General features: G+C 47.5%; 1 protein-coding gene across 1 annotated transcript; it reads left to right on the top strand.

Annotated features, from left to right (window-relative positions):
- Positions 1-3,734: 3,734 nt before the first annotated feature.
- Positions 3,735-19,623, top strand: ZGPAT (zinc finger CCCH-type and G-patch domain containing; the record flags this gene model as incomplete). Its single annotated transcript, XM_048498925.1, has 6 exons — positions 3,735-3,785; positions 6,197-6,329; positions 10,143-10,301; positions 12,428-12,571; positions 15,093-15,513; positions 18,686-19,623. Coding segments are annotated over 6 exons (1,047 nt in total), but the record flags the coding sequence as incomplete, so codon positions are not given.
- Between the last annotated feature and the right edge of the window lie 1,889 nt (positions 19,624-21,512).

Below are 21,512 nucleotides of genomic sequence, written 5' to 3'. Positions count from 1 at the left end.
TCTTTCTTTCTCTCTTTCTCTCTTTCTTTCTTTCTCTCTCTTTCTTTCTCTCTCTCTCTCTCTTTCTTTCTCTCTTTCTCTCTTTCTTTCTCTCTTTCTCTCTCTTTCTTTCTCTCTCTCTCTTTCTTTCTTTCTCTCTTTCTTTCTTTCTCTCTCTCTCTTTCTTTCTTTCTCTCTTTCTTTCTTCTTTCTCTTTCTTTCTTTCTTTCTCTTTCTCTCTCTCTCTTTCTTTCTTTCTTTCTTTCTTTCTTTCTTTCTTTCTCTCTTTCTCTCTTTCTTTCTTTCTCTCTCTCTTTCTTTCTCTCTCTCTCTCTCTCTTTCTCTCTCTCTCTCTCTTTCTTTCTCTCTTTCTCTTTCTTTCTTTCTTTCTTTCTTTCTTTCTTTCTTTCTCTCTTTCTTTCTTTTTCTTTCTTTCTCTCACTCTCTCTCTCTCTCTTTCTTTCTCTTTCTTTCTTTCTCACTTTCTTTCTTTTTCTCTCTCTTTCTCTCTCTCTCTTTCTTTCTCACTTTCTTTCTCTCTCTCTCTCTTTCTCTCTCTCTCTCTTTCTTTCTCTCTCTTTCTTTCTCTTTCTCACTTTCTTTCTTTCTTTCTTTCTTTCTTTCTTTCTTTCTTTCTTTCTTTCTTGTGTTTTGACACAACAAGGCAGCTGCTTGTGACTACATCACAGGGATGTTGTCAACTTATTTTCTTCCAGCGTCAGACCCCACTCTGACAATGGGAAGCTACATAAACTGTTATCTTTGCCTGTTCACAGGCTGCAGAATGGGGAGTAGTAAATAAGACCACGTTGTGGGATCATTCTAAGCCTTCCTGTCAGCCAAAGGGAAGAACTAGGGGGGAAGAATTAGGACTAATAAAAGGAAACATTTCTTCATGCAACGCAACGCATGATTGGTGTTTGGAATATGCTGCCACAGGAGGTGGTGATGGCCACTAACCTGGATAGCCTTCAAAGGGGCTTGGACAGATTTATGGAGAAGTCGATCTTTGGGTTCCAATCTTGATCCTCCTTGATCTGAGATTGCAAATGCCTTAACAGTCCAGGTGCTCGGGAGTAGCAGCAGCAGCAGGTCATTGCTTTCACCTCCTGCATGTGAGCTCCCCAAGGCCACTGCGAGTAGCAGAGTGATGGACTAGATGGACTCTGGTCTGATCCAGCTGGCTTGTTCTTATGTTCTTAAAGGTCCTTCTCTGCAATAAGAACTTAATATGGAGTGTATTTGCATTTACAGTGTACTAGAACATTTTTAATGCTTACTTTTAAAAAAATTGCACACACAATAAGACCTCCTGAATAGGTAATGTAATCTATCTTGTCTGGGGGGGGGGCATTGTGGGGGAACTTAATACTAATTGATCACAGCTGAGCCCAAATCTAAACGTTTTCATCATTTCCTGTGAGCAATTACTTCGTAGAGGTAACTATGATAACTATTGGGTGAAATTGGCATTTTAAAAAGGGTAGACTATCTCCATGGTCACTGAGAGGTTACAGCTATAATTACGGAATTAGTTAGGCTGCCTAAATGATTAACAGTTATTTTTTAAATCCAGTTTACCATGTAATGCTATTTTTATTAATAAAATTTTATAAATTATAAATGCAGAATGATCCATTTCATATTTGATATAGATTATATTTGATTCTTATTATGGGTTCATTATAAGTACAGGAAGTCCCGCCTCCATTAGAAAGTGTTTTCCTAAAGTCTGTGGGAAATCGTTGTTACCGGAAGTTTTGGTGTGTGCCATTCTAGCCTTCCTACTTTGTGGTCACTCCGGCTGCGAAACATCTGCGTCTGAAGCTGGTGCATTCTGGGGATTGTAGTCCCACCCTTAGTAGCGGGCCGCTTCCCTCGAGAGACGTCTGGGGACGAGAACTACATTTCCCAAGGTGCTTCGCGTCATCGCTGTCGCCTAAGAAGGCGGATAATGAGGAAGGCGACCAGGAGCTGCTGAGCTCTTTCCAGGTTAGCCCAGAAGACGTAGGTAAGCAGCGTCAGGCTCACCTGGACAGGTAGCAGAACAGACCCACCTGGTGTGTCTTCGCACAGAAGGAACCCTGCCCCCCCAGCATCCTCCTGGGGCGCTGCAGCTGGAGGGGCGAGAGGGTAAGGGGAATCCCACGAGGATCTTCACGCGCTGGGGAGGAAAGCGAGATGCTCGTTAGGAATGAAGCCAAGAAGGCACTCTGCACATGCTCAGGTGTACTCAAGTGATGGAGGGAGTGGGATCCCTGCTTTTGCCCCTGGCTATGGGTCTGGCTTCATGAGAGATCTCAGGTGGTTGGGGAAAACTGGGTGTGAAAGTCCAGATTCAGCCCAGTGATGAAGGAGGGCAGGTGCTGTGTGTTGGTAGACTTGTGAGCAAACTGTTTCTTTCTCCCTCCTTCATACTGGTGCATACTGGGAAAGGGCAGTGGCTAAGTGGCGGAGTGTCAGCTTTACATGCAGGAGAACTCGGATTCAATTATTGGCTTCTCCATGAAAGAAAGAAAAAGCAGGTCACGGGAGAGGAGAAAGATGTCTGCCTGAGACCTCAGAGAGCTGCTTCCGTTCTGAGTGGACAGTGCTGACCAGGAGAGCCAGTATGGACTAGTGGTTAAGAGCAGTGGACTCTAATCTGGAGAACCGGGTTTGTTTCCCCACTCCTCCACTTGAGAGGCAGACTCTGGTGAACTGGATTTGTTTCCCTGCTGGTTGTTCCACATGAAGGCTGACCTTGGGCCAGACACAGTTCTCTCTGGACTCTCTCAGCCCCACTATCTCACAAGGTATCTGTTACACGAAGAGGAAAGGAAAAGGAGCTTGTAGGCCACGTTGAGTCTCCTTACAAGTGGGGTATAAAAACCGACACTTCTTCTTGATGGACAAAGGACCTTACTTGGTATGAGGCAGCTTTGTGTGTTCATCTTCATTTATCTGAGTTCATTGTCATCTCAAGTTATGTGTCTGAAGGTGTACACTGTGGTTGCCTTACTGAAGTTGAGCACATCTGAACCTGGTTTGTGGTGGGGGAGGACTGACAGTTTAATGATATTTGGGTGCTGTGTGGTTTCTGGGCTGTATGGCCGTGTTCTAGCAGCATTCTCTCCTGACGTTTCGCCTGCATCTGTGGCTGGTATATATACCAACAGGTATATATACTTCACTTTCTTTCCTACCATAAGATCCTCTGAAGATGCCAGCCACAGATGCAGGCAAAACGTCAGGAGAGAATCGTGATCCCTGGCCCCAAAATGATCAGGCTGGCCTCAATGAGGGGCAGGGCCTTTTCAGCCCTGACCCCTACCTGGTGGAACAGGCTCCCTAGGGAGATCAGGGCCCTGCGGGACTTACAGAGTTTCTGCTGGGCCTGCAAGACAGACCTGTTCCGCCAGGCGTTTGGCCAGCCTGGTTAAAAAAAACACATCTACCATGTCATCTGGCCTCCCGTGGGCACAAGGGGGGAAGGGGAGTAGCCAGACGCCATCCACATTTTAAAATGGGTTCTGTTTTTATATAATTGATATTTAAATTATGTTTGAATGTTTGTTTTAACCTGTTGTGAACCACCCTGAGCCCTCAGGGGGAGGGCGTTATATAAAACTAATAATAGATGGATGCATGGATGCATGCTGCTAGAACACGGCCATACAGCCCGGAAACCACACAGCATCCACTTGGAAGAGATCGGTGAAAGTAGGTGTGAAAGTGCTCTAATTCTCTACCCTCTAACACGCACAAGTCCCTGAAGCCGCTCCCTTTTCCTGGATGGGAAATGCCGCTTCAAAGAGAATTGCCGGGTAACTTCTAAGCTTGAGGGTTGGTTTTTGTCTTTATGTTGCCTGAAAACTGGCTTGGACACCCCTGCAGTTGCAGAGAGGGGTAGACATGATCGGAATCAGAGGTCCCAAAGCAGGTGCACTCTAATCAGGAGAACTCCGGCTCTGATTCCCCCCATTCTGCCACTTGAGCTGTGGGGCTTATCAGGGGAACCAGATTAGCTTGTGCACCTCCAAACACCTGCCAGCTGGGTGACCTTAAGAAGGTCACAGCAGTTCCTTTGGAGCTCTCTCAGCCCCACCCACTTTACAGGGTGTTTGTTGAGGGGGGGGGAGGCAGTGGTGTGATCCAAAAATTTTAGTAACAGGTTCCCATGGTGGTGGGATTCAAACAGTGGTGTAGCGCCAATGGGGCTGGGTGGGGCATTCCGGGGGCGGGGCGTTAATAATTTCTCTGTTACTGTAAAAAACTCTTACTGTAAAAAAAAAGTTCCTAATTTCCAGCTGGTATCTTTCTGTCCATAATTTAAACTCATTATAGCAAGTCCTATCGTCTGCTGCCAACAGAAACAACTACTACTCCCCTAATTGACTGCCTGTCAAATACTTAATACTTTCAAATACTTAATTCTGTTTCTAGAAATCAAAAGAAGGATACTTTCCTTAAACAAGGAACTTTACCATATTTCTAAAACATGCTTTTAAAACAGCCCAACAGGGAGAATGATCTCGTTTTCTACCTTCGCTAACCAGCCACATAGGAAACAACAGGACGTCATGATTTTTGGACCTAATGGAATGTCTAACGGAAAAGCAGACCCAATTAGTAACCCCCTCTCGGCACACACAAATAATTAGTAACCCACTCTCGGGAACTGGTGAGAACCTGCTGGATCCCACCTCTGGGGGGAGGAAAAGGAGAATGTGAGTCCCCTTACAAGAGAGAAAGCGGGAATATAAATCCAACTTCTTCTTCTTCCTCCTCCTCCTCCAGCAGCCATTTTGTGGCTGAACCTACCACACTGTTTCAGAAAGGTTGGGGCCCCGATCTAAATCCATCAGTTATGGAGTCATAGAATCGTAGAGTCGGAAGAGATCCCAAGGACCATCATGTCATGTAGGAAAACACAATCAAAGCACCCTTGAAATATGTTCATGCAGCCGCTCTTTAAAAACATCCAAAGAAGGAAACTCCTCAACTTACCGAGGCAGTGAATTCCACTGTCAAACAGCCCTGATGGTCAGAAAGTTCTTCCTAATGGAGCAGCAGTGGCGTAGGAGGTTAAGAGCTCATGTATCTAATCTGGAGGAACCGGGTTTGATTCCCAGCTCTGCCGCCTGAGCTGTGGAGGCTCATCTGGGGAATTCAGATCCGCCTGTGCACTCCCACACACGCCTAGCCAGTTGGTGACCTTTTTGTTAGTTCAGGAACCTCATGCTCTCCAGATGTTCAGGAGTCTGTTCCCATCAGCCCCAGTCAGCATGGCCAATTGGCCATGCTGGCAGGGGCTGATGGGAATTGTAGTTCTTGAACATCTGGAGAGCCGCAGGTTCCCTACCCCTGGGCTAGTCACAGCTTCTCGGAGCTCTCTCAGCCCCACCCACCTCACAGGGTGTTTGTTGTGAGGGGGGAAGGGCAAGGAGATTGTCAGCCCCTTTGAGTCTCCTGCAGGAGAGAAAGGGGGTTATAAATCCAAACTCTTCTTCTTCTTCTTCTACTACTACTACTACTCCTTCTCCTCCTCCTCCTTCTCCTTCTTCGTCTCCTCCTCCTCCTCCTCCTCCTCCTCCTCCTCCTTCTTCTTCTTCTTCTGTTTAGGTGGAATCTCTTTTCCAATCTATGAAGTTAATGTGCTACGTCCAAAACAATATAAGATTCACAAACGCATGGCACACGGGCGCTGGATCAAGCAATTTATATTACCTGTTAGTTTCTTGTAAAGTATGCCAAATTATTGGCTATTAGACTTATCAAACTATTATATCTCCATAACACATATATATCTCCACTTGAAATCCAATTCATGCAACAATTTATTACAAGACAACCTTCTCTCAAGTCCATTATCGTGTATTTGTTAAACCAACAATGTCCATAATCTTGTAAATATGATTGTGTCAATGTCAAATTATTGACGCAATAATATTTACAAGATTATGGACATTGTTGGTATGGATTATGGACATAGTTTGGTAAGTCTAATAGCCAACAATTTGGCATACTTTGCAAGAAACGAACAGGTAATATAAATTGCTTGAGCCAGCGTCTATGTGCCACGCGTGTTTGTGAATCTTAAATTGGAATCTCTTTTCCTGCACCTCATCTGATTGAGGGTAGCAAGAAGCGGGAGGCCCCCAATGGACATAATTTCTGTTTTGCAGCTCGGCCGACGTCCTTGCGAATGACCCTCCTTGTGTTTGCTCCCATCAGGTTTTCCCACGGGCAGGTCGTCTCCGTGGAGGAGCTGCGTCCCTTCGAGGACCCAGACCTCAGCGGCCTGGCTGTAGACTCGGCTTGCCTGGCGAGGCATCAGGATGGGATCTGGTATGCTGCTCGCATCACCGGTGAGGGTCGCTTCCCTTTCAAGGGTGAAAGGTGGCGTCAGAAGGCCTGACGCGCTTCTGTCCATCTGAGTAGGGCTAGGTCAGATGCAAAGGTTAATGACTCAGTGCTGGAGCTACAGCAGTGGTTCCCAAACTTATTTGGCCTACCGCCCCCTTTCCAGAAAAAATATTACTTAGCGCCCCCTGGAAATTAATTTTTTTAAAATTTTAATAGCAATTAAACAGAAAGATATATGTATTAATGTTTCTACCTTTTTCGTAAAATATAGTAAAGGTGTAAATTAGAAACATTGAACTTTGAAATTATGAAACTATTTATGAACTACGTTGTTCAAAGAAAAATTAAACGTTATGAGCTTAATACATGAATCAATTTTTCTAAATCTTCTCTTCTTTTATGCTTTCACCGCCCCCTTACAGTTATTCATCGCTTCAATGCACTCAGGCCGTCACACTCTGGATCGCCAGCACTCCACTCAGGGAGGCTGTGGTCTACTCCACTTTGGGAATCACTGAGCTACAGCATTAAAAATGCTCCCCATTGAGACCCCACTGATTCATGTTTTTGCGTAATTCACACTTTCGGATAAAGTCTTAAAAAGATACTAGTTCTCATTTTTTTAAACTGTACTCTGTCTCAGAAAAAGATGTTAGTAGGGCTGTATATTCCTTCACCACCAAACTTAACATGCTGGACCTTCTCTGTTGTAGAATGCTCTGCCTGGGTCCTAGTGCCCACCTATCCCTGCTCTCGTGGTCAATCAGTAGTTGTTCAATGAACTATAAATGGCATAGGAGGTTAAGAGCTCGTGTATCTAATCTGGAGGAACCGGGTTTGATTCCCAGCTCTGCCGCCTGAGCTGTGGAGGTTTATCTGGGGAATTCAGATTAGCCTGTGCACTCCCACGCACGCCAGCTGGGTGACCTTGGGCTAGTCACAGTTCTTCTGAGCTCTCTCAGCCCCACCTACCTCACAGGGTGTTTGTTGTGAGGGGGGAAGGGCAAGGAGATTGTAAGCCCCTTTGAGTCTCCTGCAGGAGAGAAAGGGGGGAATATAAATCCAAACTCCTCCTCCTCCTCCTCCTCCTCCTCCTCCTCCTCTTCTTCTTCTTCTTCTTGTTAAATGAACTATAAATGCTCTTGTGTCAAAGTACCGTGTTCAGTAATGCACAGAATAATGGTTTTGACAAAGCATCGCATAAAAATGAATGATAATTCTCATATTCGTTCAAAACGATATTCTAATGTTAAAGCATACCATTTTCTCAATCACCATTCACCCAACCAAAATTCTCATACTATATATAGTCCCAAGCAATGTATTTTTTTTTTAAAAAGATGAATTTATTTATGCCCCTCCTTTCTTTTCAGTGGCGACTCAGAGCAGTTGATTGACATCATTCTCCTCTCGTCCATTTTATCCTCACAACAATCTTGGGAGGTTGGTCAGATCCTAGCTGTGACATGGGATGCCCATACCTAGGCAAGCTTCCTCGGCTGTGATATTTTGGATTTGAATCTGGTCTCTCTAGGATCTCTAGTCCAACCACCCCCATCGCCATTGCCTTTTAACAGTGCTAAAATAATCCTCTCTCAAATTTTTTAGTATAACAGCGAGGGATGTAAAATTTTCAAGGAATTTTGAAGCCACGGGTAAAAACGTGATTTTTGGTACCTGTAGCAGCTCATGTAACCTCTATGAGTGGGTTCTGTGGGGCAGAACTTGGAATGAGTTTGCAACAACAAATTTTTAAAAACAAAATGGTTTACTTTCTTAACATACAACATATAACATCAACATTTAACATCATACTTCAAGGTCCTGTTCAGGTTGCATTTTCAAGTCCTTATATTTACAGTCTACTGCCAAGTCCAATTCTTCTTTGCAAGTGGGTTGGCTCCTGAAGACTCCAAGGCAGGGGTCTCAAATGACTAAATGTGGCTCCCTGAAGAGCTTATCTGCCTGCCAGGCATGTATGGCGATGGCTCCATCTGTGGTAGGGGCTCAGGGAGAGAGGAACCGCCCTAACGGGCTGTTGATTGTACTACATGATGGTACCCCTACCCCAAGGAATTTTCTGACCAGAGTTAAAACCTTACACTGGTAACTCCTGCTCCGGGCTCTTCCTCTCGGCTACTTCCATGTGTTGCTCTTCTAGGCTTTGGTTCTGCCTTCACTTATTGGTATCAGCTAGGCTTTATTTTGTCCCAAGTCCCAGTGGAGTTCTATGCATAGGGAAGGTATTCCACAGCCTCCCCAACAATATTTGGAGCCCACCCTGTACTTGACATACTTTGGTCACTGTTCTAAAAACAGACCATGACAGAAAGGCTGAAAGGTGAAATCAAACATTTTACAATCATTTGTGCATAGGAATTTGTTCATAGTTTTTTTTAGTCTGGCCCTCCAACAGTCTGAGGGACAGTGAACTGGCCCCTTGTTTAAAAAGTTTGGGGACCCCTGCTCCAAGGGCTTGATGAACAGGATTCAACATGATGAAGGTTTCCAGGAGAACTCTCACCCATTACAAACATTTAAAAAACCCTTAACAAGGTGTTAAGGGCTTGTACCAATCACGGTCCGAGTCTGGTAGCCTCGTCTCCTCCAAACTACATGAGCTCTGCAGCCTCTTGCTGCTTTGAGTCTCCACCCCTTTCTGGGTCAACCCATTCTGAGCATGGGGGTTACACTCACTCCTGGTTTTAGCCTCAGCCCCAGCCCAAACACTGACATTTATTGAGGTGGGCTCTATGGGGGTTGGCCATGCTGACAGAGGCTGATGGGAATTGTAGTTCCTGAACATCTGGAGAGCCGCAGGTTCCCTATCCCTGGGCTAGCTAGAGTGAATGATAGAGACGTTCTATTAAGGAGATTTTAGGATCATTTTCTATTTGTATTTTTTTAGTTTTATACTCTGCCCAGGGACTTTGGGGATGGATGGGAAATGGATAGACAGGAAATAAATAAATGAAATAAACGATGGGGGCGTTCAACTCACGTAGGTTATTGAACCAGCCTGCCATGGAGAACCAGGATGTTATTGGGAACACGATTTTAATATGTGGAACTTTAGGGGAGGATCCAGCGTGGTGTAGTGGTTAAGAGCAGGTGGATTCTAATCTGGAGAACCGGGTTTGATTCCCCACTCCTCCACCTGAGTGGCTGAGGCTTATCTAGTGAACCAGATATGTTTCCACACTCCTACATTCCTGCTGGGCGACCTTGGGCTAGTCACAGTTCTCTCAGGACTCTCTCAGCCCCACCTACCTCAGAAGGGAAAGGAGCTTTTAAACCACCTAGAACCAGGGGGCAATCATTGAAAATGCTGGGGGGAAGAATTAGGACTAATAAAAGGAAACACTTCTTCACGCAACGTGTGATTGGTGTTTGGAATAGGCTGCCCCAGGAGGTGGTGATGGCCACTAACCTGGATAGCTTTAAAAAGGGCTTGGCCAGATTGATGGAGGAGAAGTCGATCTCTGGCTCCCAATCTTGATTCTCCTTGATCTCAGATTGCAAATGCCTTAGCAGACCAGGTGCTCAGGAGCAGCAGCAGCAGCAGAAGGCCATTGCTTTCACCTCCTGCATGTGAGCTCCCCAAGGCACCTGGTGGGCCACTGCGAGTAGCAGAGAGCTGGACTAGATGGACTCTGGTCTGATCCAGCAGGCTAGTTCTTATGTTCTTATGTACAGGACAGAGTGAAGTGGGGTATATATCCAAACTTCTCCTCCTCCTTCATAATCGCGTGGTAGACATTCAGAGGCCTGTGCTTTAAATTGTAGGTGACCGATGTCTGTTTTTCTGCCCCCAGACATCGATAGCGGTTACTACACCGTGAAATTTGATTCGCTGCTGCTGAAGGAAGCCGTCGTGGAGGCGGATGGTGTCCTGCCTCCGCTGCGTAGCGAGGAAGTCTCTTCGTCCTCGGAGTCGGACGACGATGAAGTAGATGATGCAGGATACGCCAGAGGTAAGAGCCGGTTGCTAGGTTAAACCCTCCCTGGGTTTCCAGGAACGGCTGTCACTTAGTTGTCAAGACCCTGTCGAGACTGAAGCTCTTTCCTGGCTCTTGCCGTGGGCTGGAAGAAGAAGAAGAAGAGTTTGGATTTATATCCCCCCTTTCTCTCCTGCAGGAGACTCAAAGGGGCTTACAATCTCCTTTCCCTTCTTTCCCCCCACAACAAACACCCTGTGAGGTAGGTGGAGCTGAGAGAGCTCCAAGAAGCTGTGACTAGCCCAAGGTCACCCAGCTGGCATGTGTGGGAGTGCACAGGCTAATCTGAATTCCCCAGATAAGCCTCCACAGCTCAGGCAGCAGAGCTGGGAATCAAACCCGGTTCCTCCAGATTAGATACACGAGCTCTTAACCACCACCACCACCACCACCTCCTCCTCCTACTACTACTACTACTACTACTACTACTAATTCTTTGTATTTATGGCTCTTGCATTCCCTCCAGACCAGAGATTGGCCATCATTACTCTCCCACTATCATTGAGAGAAGATGACGGCACCGCGTCTGTCTCCAGTTTCCTCATCCTTCCTCAAAGACAGCTGCCCCATATCCCTTCAGAAGATCTTTCAGCCACAGATTTATATCCCCTTTCTCTCCTGCAGGAGACTCAAAGGGGCTTACAATCTCCTTGCCCTTCCCCCCTCACAACAAACACCCTGTGAGGTAGGTGGGGCTGAGAGAGCTCAGAAAAACTGTGACTAGCCCAAGGTCACCCAGCTGGCATGTGTGGGAGTGCACAGGCTAATCTGAATTCCCCAGATAAGCCTCCACAGCTCAGGCAGCAGAGCTGGGAATCAAACCCGGTTCCTCCAGATTAGATACACGAGCTCTTAACCTTCTACGCCACTGCTGGTACCATGTGGTAATACCATGAGCGCCTAGCTTGTTATGCTGTTAGCCCTCTGCTTATGTTCTTTCTCTTTTAGGCACACAGCAACTCTCCTCATCCTTCAGCAGCCAGCGTGATGTAGTGGTTAAGAGCAGGTGGACTCTAATCTGGAGAGCTGGGTTCGATTCCCTACTCCTCCACCTGAGTGGCAGAGGCTTATTTGGTGAAGTGGGTTTTTTCCCTGCTCCTTCACATGAAGTCTGCTAGGTGACCTTGGGCTAGTCACAGTTCTTTCTGAACTCTCTCAGTCCCACCTGCCTCACCAGGTGTCTCTTGTGGAGAGAGGAAGGGAAAGGAGTTTGTCAGCTCCTTTGAGTCTCCTTACAGGAGTGTCACAAGACCAGGAGTGTGGGTTAGGGTTAGGGATTCATGCCTGTCTTATAAATCCTGGGTTCTTTTTTCCAGATACTCAAAACCGCTGAGTTTTCCAAAGATTTTATTGAAAAAAACAGAAAATAAGAAATGTTCTAATTCATAGGTTTCTCAGCTGTAGCATCGCTCCGAGCAGGTTTTGTTTCACACCTGGGATCAGGAGCTGCTTTTTCCTGCCTGACCTGGATCAGTATTTTCTTTGTCCCCTCCCTTTGGTTCTCAGGTAAACTCCATTTCCTGTCTGCTGCAAATCAACCTCTTCTGTGTACAACCGTTTGGCCACTAGTTTCCTATCTGGAGATCAAAGGTCCTGGTCAAGCTAGTGTGACTCTGCCTGATACTGTAACCGGAACAACCTCTTCACAAGGAGAGAAAGGGGGGGTTATACATCCAAACCCTTCTTCTTCTGCACCTGACCCTTATCTCTTGCATAGACCTTAGAAGCTGTGCACAACCTGAGAACAGGTCATTCCTGACCCACGGGGTAATGTCACTTCACAATATTGCCTAGTCAGACATGTTACAGCGTGGTTTGCCTTTGCCTTCCCCAGTCGGCTGCACTACCCCCAACAGCTGGGTATTCATTTTACCAACCTCCGAAGGCTGGTTGGCTGAGTCAAGCTGGAGCTGGCTACCTGAAGCCGACTTCTGCCGGGATCAAACTTCGAGCTTTGACAGCAGTACTACAACTTCCCACTCTGTACCACGGGGCTCTTCATAAGATAAAGGGTTCCCTCTTCTTGTTTCCATCAGAGCTGTATTTTTTTTTCACCCTCTTTGATCTCCTCTTCTAAACGTCTTCCTCTTCCCTCCTTACAGTCATTGAGTCTGGTGCCCCCGGAAACGAAGAAGGGCCCTCTGCTTGCAGTTCCACTTTGGGCAGCTGGGAGGCGCACACTCGTGGCATTGGCTCCAAACTCATGGCTTTCTGGGATGGAATTACGAGAGGCTTCCTGAGGAAAGATAAGCGTTATCTTGCTGACAGCGATGGGTGTGTCCTCATGAGTGCCGCCGGTCATCTTGAGTTGGTCTGGATGGGGTGTGTTGTGTGTCCTGGTCCCGGCAGAAAGAATAAAATAACAATATCTGGCAGCTTTCCCTAAGATAGGAAGTGAGAGGGAGAAATTTTCCTCTCTTTCTCACAATACTAGAACCAGGGGGCATTCATTGAAAATGCTGGGGGGAAGAATTAGGACTAATAAAAGGAAACACTTCTTCACGCAACGTGTGATTGGTGTTTGGAATATGCTGCCACAGGAGGTGGTGATGGCCACTAACCTGGATAGCTTTAAAAGGGGCTTGGACAGATTTATGGAGGAGAAGTCGATCTATGGCTCCCAATCTTGATCCTCTTTGATCTGAGATTGCAAATGCCTTAACAGACCAGGTGCTCAGGAGCAACAGCCGCAGAAGGCCATTGCTTTCACATCCTGCATGTGAGCTCCCAAAGGCACCTGGTGGGCCACTGCGAGTAGCAGAGTGCTGGACTAGATGGACTCTGGTCTGATCCAGCTGGCTTGTTCTTATGTTCTTATAAACGTATAGATCCCGGCTAAATAAAAAGAAAAAAAAAAGAAAAGTGAAAGGAGAAATAAGAAGGCAAACAAACAATTGGACAAACAAAAGCAAAAGTTAATGCAAGATCGATAAAAATTCTTCGTTACATCAAGCTTCCGGCCATACTGTAAAAACACAGTCTAATTCAATATCACATCATATATACTCATTTGCCTAGGTCAGTGATGGCGAATCTATGGCACGGGTGCCAGAGGTGGCACTCAGAGCCCTCTCTGTGGGCACGCACAAACAGGGTCCCCCCCTCACACATCTAGGCTGGCCTGGGCTGCTGGGCTCGATTATTAGCATTAAACCTAAGACCTAGTTTTGGGGAAGCAGTGTAGGTAACCCTGTAAGCACTGTTAAACCCCACTGATTTTCATGCAAAGAACTAAAGCGTGATCCTTTACCTGGGAGTAAGCTTGGTTGCTGGCAATGTGGCTTGCTTCTGAGTAAACCTTCCTAGGGTCGTGATTCACCCTTTGGAAGAGTTGCACGGTTGCTTCAAAGCAAAGCCATCAACTACCACCAAGCTTACTCCTGAGTAATGCACGCCTTGGAGCCAATTGTTTTTTCTAAACTAAAACCTCAGTATTCAGGTTAAATGGCCGTGTTGGCGCTTTGCGATAAATAAGTGGGCTTTGGGTTGCAGTTTGGGCACTCGGTCTCGAAAAGGTTCGCCATCACTGGCATAGGTGGTGCATTAAATCAGTGTCTGAGACACAGTTGTCTGAATTAGTAGATTATGTCAAACAGGAGATGCGTGAAAACGGCATTCTGACTTTGCAAGCAAGGAGCCTTCCCCGCCCCCCTTACGCTGAGACATCCTTTAGCGGGAAATGCTTAAAATTGAAAGTGGGCCTCTTAGGCACAAGCAGAGGCGTAGCTGAGTCAGAGTGCGCCCGGTGCACACTCTGTATTTTCCACACACCCCTCCCCCCGGCCCCCTGCCCCCCCGACCCCCCCCTTACCTTAGTGCAGACTGGAGAAGCCGCCTGTTCCCTTCAGGCTGGGGCTCGCAAGGTCTCCTAAAAAGTGTAGTTCCCACCAGGCCGTTTTCAGCCTACAGAGAACAGGCTACTTCTCCAGCCTGCACTGTATTACGAAGGTAAATGTGTGGGGGGGAGGGCGCCGTGGGGGGAGGGGGTCCCCGCAGGGACGATTTTCCGCCCTCCAGGCACATGCCCGGTGCAATGCGCACCCCCCAGTCCCCTAGTAGCTCCGCCTCTGCGCACAAGGATCCCCTTTGCTGTTATTCCGGTTGAATTCCGAATCATCTCCAAGCTGTGGGTTTTGACCTTTAAGGCTTTGCGCAGCCTGGGGCCCTCGTACCACCCCATATGTCCCAACTCGGCCTCTGCGTTCAGCAGAGGCCAATTTGCTGGTGGTCCCCGACCCCTCTATGATGCGGCTGGCCTCCACGCGGGCCAGGACTTTTACAGCACTGGCCCTGGCCTGGTTGAACACCCTTCCTCCAGCTGTCCGGGCCCTGCGGGACCTGGGTGAGTTCCGCAGGGCCTGTAAGACCGTGCTGTTCCACCGGGCCTTTGGAGTGTCCAGCCGCTGATACGGTGCCCCCTCACTGCTCCTTGCCTTGGTGCGGTTACATCAGGGTCCCCTCATATTGAGGGGCCCCGCCGTCCCCCCTCTGGGGGTAGGTTTTAAATTGGGGTTGGACGCCTCTTGTTTATTTATGTATTACTATCATTCGCTGTTTTATGAGTTTTAAGTTATTTTATTGATGAGTATGGGATGGAGCTTCTGTATTTATATTTTGTATGACCGCTCCTGTTTGATGCCTAAATGGTGTTGTTCACCGCCCGGAGCCCTTTGGGGATCGGGCGGTATAAAAATTGAAGAAATAAAATAAATAAATAAAATAAATAAATATTCAGGCTAAACTGTGGCTGTTCTCCCCCCATTTCAGGTTTAGGGAAGAACGCAGAGGGCCGAGTGGAGCCCGTCTTGGCCGTGGTGCTGCCGAAAGGCAAATCCTTGGACCAGTGTGCCGAGATCCTCCAGAAGAAGAGGGACGGGAAGCTGGATCCGGCCAAGCCCAGGAGACGGCGGGCGAAAGGGAGCGGCGGCGCCCGGCCCACCGCGCGGAGCCCCAAGCCCCCCAGGCGGAACGTGTTCGACTTTCTGAACGAAAAGCTCCAGGGCCGGGGCACCGGCGAGCAGCGAGACGGGGCGGCGCCGCTCAAAAGGGACAGCAAAGAGATCTACCATGCCAGCAAGAGCACCAAGAGGGCGCTGAACGTCCACCTGCTCCAGACAGTGGAAAAGATTGACCAAACGCAGAAGGAGATCTGGGGAATCCAGGAGGCCCTGGCCCGCAACGTCGGACGGTAATGAGGACCAAGTTGGGCTCTGTGTAGTCCGAATGTTGGTATCTGACCTAGACTCACATAAGAAAAGGGGGTACAATAGTAAATATTAATAATAATAGAACTACCACTACTGTTGCACTCTGGCTATAACTAATATTTCAAATACATATATCTATATACATGAGTTTATATCATTGTTCTTTTTTGTAAAAAAATATTTCATTAGTTATAAATACAACCATTTCTTGTCGACTACATCCAACAGGTAAGTTCAACTTATTTTTAACAATTATAACCAATAGATTCAGGGTCATCCGTATTAATTCAGGTAAGTATTTAGTTCATACTCTCCCATCGGTTCAACATCCTTAAGGTAAGTATTCAATCAATACTGGCTTTATGTATATACATAAATATATTCAGTCCATCTTGGTTCATCAACAGATAACAATTAGGTCGCTAGAACATGTTAGTATGGGATATTTCAACTCAGTTTGAGAGAAAGTGAGTTGCATATGTATGCAACATTGTTGTTGAAAACTCATAGATGTGAATAATATACATTATAATAATGATACATTTATTTGAATGTTACATTTGAATTTACCTTTACAAATTATTGTTACCATATGAAACCAATATAAATTATATCTACAACCTGTGAGGGCTGATGAAGCCATCGAGAAAAGCAGATTAAGTATCGTTTTTTTTTCCTCTTTGTGTTTTAAAAGAATTTGGACTTATGCGGTTGCACAATTTTGGTTTTATCATTGAACTCGTTACAGAATACTTACCTGAGTGGATTCATATGAACCAAGATGGACTGAATATATTTATGTATATACATGTTTTCTCATTGATTGAATACTTACCTTAAGGATGTTGAACTGATGGGAGAGTATGAACTAAATACTTACCTGAATTAATACGGATGACCCTGAATCTATTTGTTATAGTTGTTAAAAATAAGTTGAACTTACCTGTTGGATGTAGTCGACAAGAAATGATTGTATTTATAACTAATGAAATATAAAAACAATATGAACAATGATATAAACTCATGTATATAGATATAGGTATCTGACCTAGAACATGGATTCCCGGGAAAGGTCTATCACAGGGGCGTTCAACTCTGGCGACTGACCATGCCAACGGGCTGATGGGAATTGTAGTCCATGAACATCTGAAGCGCCAGAGTTGGATACCTCTGGTCTATAGAGTTTGGCTTTGGACAGTAGTCAAGCAGTTTGTATATGCAGAAGAGATTCCACCTAAACATCAGGAAAAACTTCCTGACCGTCAGGGCTGTTCAACAGTGGAATTCACTGCCTCGGAGGGTGGTGGAGTCTCCTTCTTTGGAGGTTTTTAAAGAGAGGCTGGATGGCCATCTGTCAGGAGTGCTTTGGTTGTATGTTCCTGCATGGCAGGGGGTTGGACTGGATGGCCCTTGAGGTCTCTTCTAACTCTGTGATTCTAAGACTTGGTGTGGGCTGGTGGGTTCACAGATCCTGCTCTCCAGCTGCACAGAAGCTAAGAATCAGTGTGAGACGTTTATGCTTTTTCCCACTCACACCAAAGCCCAGTCTTGGCCTTCTCGTGGCTGGCATAAAGAACTGGGCCCGGGTGTGGGTCACCGAGCTGATTTTAGCTGGGGTGAGGAAGGGCCAGCATTTTGCCACCACCAGAGCATAAGAGAAGAAGCAGCTTGTCTTGGTTCTCTCTCAGCCTCTTCTGCCGCCGATTAACTGTGAATTAATATTAGTCATTAATTATTTGTTTACTTCAATTATACCCCACCTTTCCCACCCACGGGGACTCAAAGTGGCTTACATGTTCTAGGTCAAGGGTCTGCAACCTGCGGCTCTCCAGTTGTTCATGGACTACAATCCCCATCAGCCCCTGCCAGCATGGCCAGCTGGGAATTGTAGTCCATGAACAACTGGAGAGCCGCAGGTTGCAGACCAATTGGCCATGCTGGCAAGGGCTGATGGTATTTGTAGTCCATGGACATCTGGAGAGCCGCAGGTTGCAGACCCCTGTTCGAGGTCCATGTTCATGTCAGTTCTAGGTCAGATGCCAAAGGGATCTTTCTTGATTGTTTTATTATCACAACAACCCTGTGAGACTGGGTTTCTCAGGTTCTAGTCCAACACTGTACCTACTAACCCCGCTGGCTTAAACTGTGACTTACACTTAGCGGCTGATGTGAACTGCGGTGTTGTAGGGGAGGAACTCTGCTGAAATTTGGGGACATGCATTTGTGGTGACGTGGAGAGTCGTCAGTTTGTGGAGGCCTAACGCAAAGGGATCTTGTTTTCTGGCAGTTCATTCATTTTAATCCTCACCCAAAAAAGAAGCTAGTCCTCAACGTTGTGTTGAGAGCCAGTGCGGTGTAGTGGTTAGGAGCAGGTGGATTCCGATCTGGAGAACCAGGTTTGATTCCCCACCTGAGCAGCAGACGCTTATCTGGTGAACTGGATTTGTTTCCCCTCTCCTCCACACGAAGTCGGCTGGGTGACCTTGGAGCAGCGGTGGCGTAGTGGCTAAGAGCAGGTGCATTCTGATCTGGAGGAACCGGGTTTGATTCCCAGCTCTGCCACCTGAGTTGTGGAGGTTTATCTGGGGAATTCAGATTAGCCTGTGCACTCCCACACACGCCAGCTGGGTGACCTTGGGCTAGTCACAGCTCTTCGGAGTTCTCTCAGCCCCACCAACCTCACAGGGTGTTTGTTGTGAGGGGGGAAGGGCAAGGAGATTGTAAGCCCCTTTGAGTCTCCTGCAGGAGAGAAAGGGGGGATACAAATCCAAACTCTTCTTCTTCTTCAGTCACAGTTCTCTTAGAAATCTCTCACCAGGTGTCTGTTGTGGGGACAGGAAGGGAAAGGAGTTTGTAAGCCTCTTTGAGTCTCCTGTAGGGCAGGGCAAAAATCCAAACTCTTCTTTTTCTGCTGCTCATGATTGATTGAAAAAATGCTGGCGGCATCAGAGTCAGAACTGCTGTATCCCTGGCAGAGCAAAACATGCATAGATTTGAATTACGCATGTAATTTGTTGTGTTGATTGTTTTCCACCCAAGCATGGTCCAGCACACCTTGGTGTGAATTGTGGGTGCCGGGGGAGGGGTGGGTCAGAGACCAGACTCACGGGTTTGTCCTTGCAAGACTTCTCATTCTCCGCCTTCGGCTTCCAGGCACAGCATCGCCACGGCACAGCTGGAAGAGAAGTTGGCCGGTGCTCGCAAAAAGCTGTCAGAGCTGCGGGCTCAGGAGGCGAACCTGCAGCGGGAGCAGAAGAAAGCCGACACGCACAAGAAAATGACTGAGTTCTAATCTCCCTTCTCCCGCTCTCGATCGCTATCAGTCGTGCCGATCGGCTGGTTCTCGTCCTGGCTGTGTCGCGCAGCCGATTCCGAGCTGGAACCGAAGCCTCTCTTCCGGACCTTGTCCAACCCAGCAGCCAAACTGGACCCAAAGACCAAGGCTAGATCTGAACTCTCCCAGCTCTCTGTTTGACTGTGAAACGGTTGTCCTTAGGAGAACGGGCAGATTATCTTTCCCTTTCATTCGTTACCACTTTTCTAAGACACTCCCAGGAAGATCCCGTAGCCTGCTGCAGGTGGGGCTTCAGGAACAGGGTTTATTGGCGGGGAGGAACCACCAGCATAGATGGACCACTGCCATGGCTGTTTGCTCAGCTCTGGGATTCCTTTGTGGGGTGTGGGGGATTTTGTCCCTCCTGGCTCGGTTACGGCAGAGATAACTTGGGAGCCCCCTAAGCAGAATTAGAGACGTTGACGGGGTGGCAGCGGTGGGATATCTAATACGCTGGGTCCTATGGAGCTGCTACTTTCCTCGGGGCAACCTCGGAGCAACCTCGGGGCAACGTGCCACATCAGCGTGCTACACCGGCCACGGGGAACGTGGCTGCAAGATACACGTGCCACATCGCAGGTTTGCTATTCTGTCCGATGTTAACTTCCGTGTGCCTGGCTCTGAAGAACCATCATACAAACTGGCGTAAAGTTCTAGGACCGTGGTGGCGAACCTTTGGCACTCCAGATGTTATGGACTACAATTCCCAACAGCCCCTGCCAGCATGGCCAATTGGCCATTCTGGCAGAGAATGAACCAATTGTAGTCCATGCTTCTGGAGTGCTGGAACCATTGTTCTACGTGGTCGGTGTTCTCCTGCGATGCGGCTTTCCACCTTTTTGCTCAGAAATCTGGTCGTGCCACTTTACAATGAACTAGCAGCGACCCCAAACTGCCCTGAAATTTTGGAAAGCAGAGGGGGTGTGTGTGTGTGTAAGCTTCAGACACCTGTGAGATCGAGGGCCACCACGTGATGAGTTTTAGTGGCAGATGCGCGGTAACTGCTCACTTAGTCCCAGCCTTAATCTTGCCGCTCTCGGAACTGAAGCTGGATTTGAAGAGAAGCCACGGCCGTTCTGATTCACGCCCACAGTCCGAACTGACACGCTATCTGATAACGCCCTGTTTCGTCTCAGGAAGAATGCAGCACGAGGTCCCCAGCGTTCCTGAGGGGGAACATGCTGCGATTCAGGCGCTCGTTGACATGTATGTGACTTCCTGCCCTCACTTCCTTTCAGGCTCTGAAGTTAAGTAAAAAGAGCAGCCGTTCGTGTGTGGTTGTCCTTCATTTTTCTGACAATCTGGGGCAACTTCTGCAGGGCTTCCGCACCACTTGAAGTTGCAGAAAGTTTATCTTTTTGGGTTGCGTACACACATGCGTGTGTGTACAGTGTTGCTCTGGTATTGTTTAACTCCTGTCTGTACGCTCACGTGAAAACTGCCTTATAGTGAATCGGCCTACAGTGAAATATCCCAATCGGTATGGTCTATTCAGAGTGGAAGCTGGGAACCTTTGCACGCCAAGCAGATGCTCTACCACCGAGCCAAAGTCCCTATGAAAGCCAGCGTGGTATAGTGGTTAAGAGCAGGTGCACTCTAATCTGGAGAACTGGGTTTGATTTCCTGCTCTGCCACTTGAACTGTGGAGGCTTATCTGGGGAACCAGATTAACTTGTGCACCCCAACACACGTCAGCTGGGTGACCTTGGGCTAGTCACAGTTCTTTGGAGCTCTCTCAGCCCCACATACCTCACAGGGTGTTTGTTGTGGGGGGGGGGGTAAAGAGAAAGGAGCTTGTAAGCCACCTTGAGTCTCCTTACAGGAGAAAAACGGGGTGGGGGGGGTGGGGTTTATAAATCTGAACTCCTCTTCTTCTTCTTTGGTCTTTTTGCTGAAGACTGTTGTACAGGGGATAGGTAGGTAGGTTCTTGGTCCAACTCCCACTGTCTCCTGTTCCCCTTACCCTGGGCCATTCTGTTTGTCAAAGTGCCTTATCCAGCTACCTCAGGGCTTTCCTGCACAATTCGTTTGAAACGTTTTTGAGGTAGGAAATAACATGTTTCCTCCATGGAGTTTCACATTGTTTTTACCCCCTCCCCCCCAATTTTTTTATTTCCAGCCTCCTTCTCTGACCGAAACTTTTTGAAATCGTCTTCAGTTTCTGTGCGATCTGTTGACTATGTTTCCCAGGCTTCTCTGCTTCCCTGAATTTCCTTCCCAATGCCGTCTTCAAAGCCAGATTTGGCCTGTCTTCCTCCTTTGTGTAGTGAACGTCATGGGTTTGTTAGACTTTCCTGACCCGTGAGCTACGTTTCAGCTGTAAATGACACAGCCTTGCTCAATTCAGACCAGTAGTCTGTCTAGAACAGCGGTGGTGAACCTATGGCACAGGTGCCAGAGGTGGCACTCAGAGCCCTTTCTGTGGGCACGCGTGCACAGAATTCGTCACGTGGGGCGGGGGGGGTCAGAAAATCACACACACACCCCCCACACACACACACGTAGGCTGGCCTGGGCACGATCCTTTACCTGGTAGTAAGCTCAGTTGCTGGCAATGGGGCTTGCTTCTGAGTAAACCCTCCTAGGATCATGATTCACCCATTTGAAGCATTGCACAGTTGCTTCACCAAGCTTACTCCTGAGTAA

This window comes from Sphaerodactylus townsendi, linkage group LG05, assembly GCF_021028975.2.
Source record: "Sphaerodactylus townsendi isolate TG3544 linkage group LG05, MPM_Stown_v2.3, whole genome shotgun sequence".
In the NCBI taxonomy this organism is placed as follows: Eukaryota; Metazoa; Chordata; class Lepidosauria; order Squamata; family Sphaerodactylidae; genus Sphaerodactylus; species Sphaerodactylus townsendi.
This window is presented reverse-complemented; position numbering and strand designations above follow the sequence as displayed.